At 19.8% G+C, this 8,075-nt stretch overlaps 1 protein-coding gene across 1 annotated transcript; it reads right to left on the reverse strand.

Annotated features, from left to right (window-relative positions):
• Window positions 1-1,226: 1,226 nt before the first annotated feature.
• On the reverse strand, window positions 1,227-4,498 carry PRELSG_0002200 (fam-j protein; the record flags this gene model as incomplete). The annotated part of the gene is made up of 8 exons (XM_028680037.1): window positions 1,227-2,814; window positions 2,896-3,066; window positions 3,225-3,350; window positions 3,434-3,598; window positions 3,680-3,847; window positions 3,930-4,094; window positions 4,185-4,310; window positions 4,395-4,498. 8 exons carry the CDS (start codon window positions 4,496-4,498, stop codon window positions 1,227-1,229), a joined length of 2,613 nt encoding a protein of 870 aa, XP_028531096.1.
• Window positions 4,499-8,075: the final 3,577 nt, after the last annotated feature.

Raw genomic sequence — 8,075 nt, forward strand, 5'->3', positions numbered from 1 at the left:
TGTAAGAAGTTTATTATATGTTAATTATTGAAGACTTATAAATTATTAAATAATTACTTTATCATCATTTTTATGCAGCTTCACTAAAAGGAAAAGCATAAACCAATAAAAATATTAAACATATTATAAAAATGCTCTTTATTACAATGTTCATTCAATGCCTTCGCAAAATCATTAAATGGGAAAGTAATAAACCAGCAGGCAATTAATAAATCAATAACTGGTTAATAAAAGGTATTATTAACCTTTTGTAGCATGCTAAGCTAGTTGCTAGTTGTATACGTACAAGTTAGCCATGCACTGACGCTAGTCCTATATATATAAAAAAAAAAAAAAATAAAGTTATTTTTTTTTGTTTGTTTATTTAGATATATATACATCTTTGTAATTAAAAAAAAAAAAAAATTAATATATTTTTTTTTTTGGGGAGTTTTGAAAGTTATGTTATGTTATGTTATAATATGTTTTAATTTTTAGTGTAAATAAAAATTAAAAGAAAGAAATGTTAACTCATTAAAAACTTAAGAGATAAGANTTGAAATAACATTGAATATCATAAAATTTTGACTTAATAAATTGTTATAAATTGTTTGTATGTAATTAATTAAAAGAAGATATTAATTCTTTGTAAATAACAACTCATTTATAGCTGTTAATAGGTTTATTAAAAGATGCAGTAAAATTTAACTTCAATTAAATATTATGCATCATAAGAAAACAGTATATATATATATATATAATAAAAACGAATATATATGCATAAACGTATACTTAGTTATACATGCTCTTTATTAATTTGTTTGCTTAATACTCTAGCAAAGTCATTAAACGGGCAATTAATAAATCAATAACATAAACATTATACTTTTTATACATTAATTTTTTTATCTTTTGATTAAAAATTAACAGTATTTCAATTCCAAAACCTCATACAAAAATAAAAAAATAAATTAAATTTTTTTTTAAATTACAAAGTTATATGAAAGCAAAATAAATAAAAAAATATATAGCAATGTATACATTTAATTTTTTTTTTTTTCTTTAACTGAAATCAGGGGATAATTGACTTGTAGGCTAACTTTATTATAAAAGGACAAAACACCTTTTATTAACCAAACAGCCAATTAATAAATCACACATGGAAAATTTTTTTTTTATAAATTCACTAAAAAATCACTTTTTTTTATAAATTCACCAAAAAATCATTTTTTTTTAAATATGTATTTTTATTGTATTTCATTTTCAGTAAACTCTAAAAGCCTTTGGTTGGCATAATATAATGCAAGCAAAATACTTCCTATTCTAGTCTTTTTTTTTTTAGGATTAGTTTTATCTTCACTTTCATATGTTATTTTACAAATGAAATGTAAAATTGATGAAATTCTATTTATTTTATCTACTAAATGGCTTGATACTTTAATACGTTTTATTTCATCTTTTGTAGTAACAAATAAATGTAATCTTTTTATATTAAGCTTAATATTTTCCATTCTACATTTTTCTTTTTCTATTTGAGAAATTAAATTTAATTGGTGCTCTTTATTTAAAATTTTTTTTGTTTTATATGAAATATATTTCCTTGCTCTCAATGAATTCATATTATATAATGATCTACGTACTTCCATAATAATGGTTAACTGTCTCTTAGTAAATAAACCTCCGATTAATTTCATAAGGATCTCATAAAGAGAAAATAAATGATCTGCATAATTTTCGTTACTTATTAAATCATCAAAGGACATTCCTTCCTTATTTTTTTCATTTAAATTTACATTAAAAATTTCAGATGCTTCATTATGGATGCATGAAATACAACTTTCTTCCTCTAATAAAAAATCATAAATTGCTTCTAAAGAATTTTTTTTATAAGGATTATTCATGTAAGGTTTTAATTTTTCCATATTTTTTGCGTTTTCTTTTTTAAAAAAATGAAAAATAACTTCTACTATTATACTATGGTTTTTATATGATAAATTCAATTTTTTCAAAATATAGTCCATTTTAACCAAATTATTTCTAATAGTTGCATTTATCGATATATAAAGACTAGACATAATCTTTTGAGTCTCACAAAAATAACTACGATCTACTAATATAAATCCATCTTTAATTGATTTTTCTGCACGTTCTATTAATTCATCCATGCGTTGAAATAATCCAAAAATACGTTTACAGACTTCTAATGACTGAATAAGTGAAAAAGAAAATAATTTATTGTATATGAATTTATCCATAACATCTGATTTTAAATGATATAAGTCCCGCAAAAATCTATGCTCATTGGCTAAATCCTCAAAAATTTCTAAAATTTGCTTTATTTTTTTATGTATTTCTTTTCTATTAAATTCATGGCTCGTTTCATGATTAAATGACAAAATACTTCTATTAATGCTTTTTACTAATTTTTCTTCTTTTATATTTTCATCATAGTATTCTCTTATTACTCTTAAGTCAGAAGGATTCATTTTTTTTATTTCCTCAGTTATAATCTCTCTTAATAGCAAAATGTTTATGTTCATTTTTTTTTCTATATTATTATATGTACTTTTATTGTCATCGTCTAATATATCTCTTAATTTTTGTAAACTTAGAACTACACTATCTGGTAAACAGTTAATTTGCATTTTGAAAATATTTGAAATAGAAGAAACAAGATCATCACCAATTTGATTATAAGCATAATTTTTTTTTGATTTAATGCATATATTTTCTTCAATATTCTGATCACCTAAATTATCAATATCTTCGTAATTTCTCTTCTTTCCTTTTTTTTTGCGTGACGGCGTGTTATCACTATTGATATTCATACTAGGACTAAAAATAAAATAATAGTATTATATATATATAATATTCAAGATAAAAAAAAATTTGTCAGATGCTCAAAGAAATGAATACTTGATATCAGGTAAATCAATAGAGAAATTTTGTTCTCCAAACATATTTTCTTCACGAATTTGTTCATCAATTTTTTCTTCATTTTTTTCATTTCTCATGCATTCTTCTGATATTTGTTCAATTTCCTCTACTGAGCTCATATCTTTATTATCGTTAATAGCTTTAGCAGGTCTATAAAAATATATATATATATATACATACATACATATGAACATATTTAATTAAAACAAGAAACTTTATATGTGAAAATATTTAAAAAAATCGTGATTCATAGAAAAATTAGGAACAATAAATACTGTATGCATGAAAATAATCAAGAGGATCTGTACTTTTCTGTAGGAGAATCAACAGGAATAATTTGTAATTTATCATATTCTTCATTTTTTACACTTCTTGGGATCGTTAAACTGCTAGTAGTGGGAAGCACATTTTCATAACTAATAGAAGGATATTGACTAAAAAAAAAGAAATTATATATATATATATAAAATATTAAATAAAAATGAAACATTTTCCATATAAAGACATATTAATATACTCTTCTAGGAGTAGCTCAAGGAATCCCCCTTTCAAATAAATGGGAGTTCCTGATGAATAATCTAAAATAGATTGTGGATTATATAAATCATTATGTTTTTGATCTTTTGTATCCATTAAACTTATGTTAAAACACCGTGTTTCAGTATGAACAGTTGAGTTTTCACTAAAAATAAATCATATTACATCTACATATAACCTTCAATTAAAATGAAAAATTAAGTTAAAATAAATAAAAATTATATACTATTCAAGAGGTAAATCTAAAGGTTGTGTATGAGAATCTGGTAATGCACTTAGAATTTCACCTAAGGAATTTTGTATTTCAACAGAGTCTTCATGTTCTACATTTTCTGTATTCATTAAATTGTTTACACTAAATAGTTTTTCATGAGTAGCATCAATTGTGTAATCACTAAAAATAAATCGTTTTACATATAGATATAACTCTCAGTTAAAATGAAAAATTAAGCTAAAATATATAAAAAAATATATACCTTTCAAAAGATGGATAGAAAGGTTTAATTAACGAATCCATTAACGAACATTGTACTTCATCTAAAATATTTGTTATATCACATGACTCACTTTTCTCTAAATTTATTGTGTCAACTAAACCCATGCTAAAAGGGTAATCTTCATTATCAGAATGTGAATTTTTTCTAAAATAAACAAAAAAAATATATACAAGCATAAAACATTAAATTAATATAAAAAATAATATATGTGAAAATATTCCAAAGATAATATACTCTTCTATAAAGAAATGACTAGATATGTTTTCTAAATCAAGAATTTCATCTTGTTCTATATTTACTGTATCAATAGAATTTCCAGTATTAGGAAAGTTATTTCTTGTATGAATATTTGAATATATTCTATGAATAAAAAAATTATGTGAATATGTAATATTTAATTAAAATATATGCTTTTTCAAATGAAAATATCGAACAATTATATACTCTTCTAAAGATAAATCTGGGTTTCCCTCTTGTGGTTCTTGTGAAATGCAAATATTAATTAATAAAAAATATTGCAAGGAATAAAAAAAAAATATATATAACATTTTCTAATTGAATTTGTCATAATTATTTTTTGCATAAATTAAAAAAATATAAAGAAAATTTATTATTGATACAGTAAAATTTAGTTACACCTCTAATATAATATGCATTATGTTTTAACTTAATTTTTAAATAAAAATACATTTTTTTTTTTTATATCCACAGAATTGAAAAAGTATTAGTATAATATATCTTATATGTTATTATAATTTTATAAATGATTAGATTTTCATTAAAAAAATATCAAAATATTATGTTTTTGTATTAAAAATTAGGCATAAATATTTGTATATATCAAATTATATTTAAGTTATATTTTTCAATTAAATATTATGATTCTAATACTTAAAAACATGTTCAAACATTTGAATAAAAATGAATTGCCTATTTTTATTTATTAATACATTTGTGTGACAAATTACGATAAGTTTAATAAGTCATATTGTTGAAATAAAAAACGCTTATTTAAATAATATTTAAAGTTCTCTTTTGTTCTTTCCTTATTTTACTATATAAAAACTTATATACCAAGTAAAATACAATAAATTTTTTTTTTTTTTGTGTACATGCTGTATAAAAAAAAAGAACTATCGTTTTATTTTATTTTTTATTGTATATATGATTTGTTAATTGCACGTTTAATGACTTTGCTAAAGTATTAAACAAACAAATTTATAAAGATCATGTATAACTAAATATATGAATTTATATATATATATATATATATACTTATTTTATTATATATATAATAGCTATTTATAATGTAAAATATTTATATTATTGTTTTATTAATTGGTCATTTAATGACTTTGCTAGAGTATTAAACAAACAAATTAATAAAGAGCATTGTATAACTAAATATACGCTTATATATATATATTAGTTTTTTTAATTATTATAAATGAGTTTTTATTTACAAAGAATTACTTATTCTTTTAATTAAAAACATACAGATAAACTATAATAATTAATAAAGTCAAAATTTTATTATATTCAATGTTATTTCAAAATATACATTGAATAATACATAACCATTTTTTTTATCTCTTTAAATTTTTAATAAGTTAACATTTCTTCTTTTAATTTTTAAAACACTAAAAAAAATTAAAACACAACATAAAAAAAAATAATTTTCGACCAACCAAAAAAAATATTTTTTTATATTTTTTTTTTTTAATTACAAAGATGTATATGAATAAAAATAAACAAACAAAAAAAAATAACTTTATTTATTTTTTTTTTTTTTTTTTTATTATTAACTAGTATCAGTACATGGCTAACTTGTACGTACACAAGTAGTAAACTAGCTTAGTGTACTACAAAAGGTTAATAACTAATTTTTTTAACCAATATTACAAAAAGTTAATTATATTTTTTTACTAACAAATATTATAAATATTACTATATATAATAAAAATAGGTATATATATATATATATATATAAATCCTTATATTTAGTTAAACATGCTCTTTATTAATTTGTTTGTTCAATACTCTAACAAAGTCATTGAGAAGGCAATTAATAAATCATAAAGCTTAAATTAGACATATTTGTAGACATCTCATGCTTTAACTAGTCTTATGTAATAAATACAAAAAAATTGAAGGGTTTAACAGAATAAAAATTCCAAAAATGACACGAAAATTAAATGAAAATTCCTTATAGAATTACTTAAAATGGTTCCAAGTTTTTGAGAGTATAGTAAAAATTAAAGGATTAACTAAGAGTTAAACATGAATGATAATAAAATGGTTATTATAAAGAATATATTAAAGAAATATAATTGACTTGTCAATGGATGGTTAATAAAAGTATATATTAACTTGGATGTATTATTAACAGAGTTACATATTCATTGAGATGTTCCAAATTAATGAAAGTTAAAAATTCATAAAATATGAATTGTTTTAAAATTTGTAAATATTGAAATCAAAAATGCATTATTTTTTCTTTATATGAATATATTTATTTTTTTTGTTATTATTTTTACATAATTATTTAAGCATTATATGTATAGTAATAATTTTAAATAAAAAGGAGGATATTATTGATTAACTGCTTGCTCAAAGACTTTGCTAGAGTACTGAACAAACAAATTAATAAAGAACATGTATAATTAAATATACGTTTATATATATAATGTTTTCTTATGATGCATAATATTTAATTTGAATATTAAATTTTACTGCATCTTTTAATAGATATGTTAAACTGTTATAAAAAAGTTCTTATTTACAAAGAATCAGTTTATTCTTTTAATTAAAAACATACACACAATTTATAATAATTAACATAAGTCAAAACTCTAATTTATTCAATGTTATTTTTTTTTAAAATATACATTGAATATAACATAAACATTATACTTTTTGTTTCTTTAAGTTTTACATGTAACAAAAATTAATTCTCTTTTTAATTAGAGTGAACGTTAATCGACAACCCCCCCAAAAAAAAAAAATAATTTTAATTCTTTTTTTTAATTACAAAGATATATATAAATAAAATAAACAAACAAAAAAAAAATAACTTTATATTTTTTTTTTTTTTCTTTTTTAAAAAACTAGCATCATTGTATGACTAACTTGTATATACACAATCAGTAACATAGCTTAGTGTACTATAAAAGGTTAATAATATCTTTTGTTAACCACCAGTTGACGTTTGTTCTAATTAAAGAGAGAATTAAATTTTTACTTACATAAAAAAATTAAGATATGAAAAAGTATAACGTTTATGTTTTATTCAATTTGTATATTTTGAAATAACAGAATAAATTAGGGTTTAATTTTTGTTATTATAAAATTTGTGCATGTATTTAATTAAAAGAATATACTCATTCTTTGTGAATAAAAACTCTTTTATAATAGTTTAACATATTTATTAAAAGGTGAAGTAAAGTTTAAATCAAAGTAAATATTATGCATCATAAGAAATCATTATATATGTGATAAAATAAGTATATATATATATATAAATCCGCATATTTAGTAATACATTCTCTTTATTAATTTATTTTTTCAATACTTAGCCAATGAATAAATTCATTGCCCTTAGTTAATATACAATTTACGATATATCTTAATAAAACTTATATATATATTTTTGTGGTTAATTTAATAATACTAAACAATTATTTAAAATCTAAATTTTTGTGTCTTATTGGTTAATAAAAGGTATTATTAACCTTTTGTAGCATGCTAAGCTAGTTGCTAGTTGTATACGTACAAGTTAGCCATGCTTAGTTTTAAAAATAAAAAAAAAAAAAAAAAAAAAATATAAAATTATTTTTTTTTTTTTGTTTGTTTATTAAGATAGATATACATCTTTGTAATTATAAAAAAAAAATTAATAATATTTTTTTTTTATAAAGTTTTTTTTTTTTGATGAATGAATGTTATGTTATGTTATGTTTTAATTTTTAGTGTAAATAAAAATTAAAAGAAAGAAATGTTAACTTATTAAAACTTAAGAGATAAGAGAAATATTTATGTATTATTCAATGTATATTTTTGAAATAACATAAATATTTCTCTTATCACTTAAGTTTTAATAAGTTAACATTTCTTTCTTTTAATTTT

This window comes from Plasmodium relictum (genome assembly GCF_900005765.1).
Source record: "Plasmodium relictum strain SGS1 genome assembly, contig: PRELSG_00_v1_28, whole genome shotgun sequence".
Taxonomy (NCBI): Eukaryota; Apicomplexa; class Aconoidasida; order Haemosporida; family Plasmodiidae; genus Plasmodium; species Plasmodium relictum.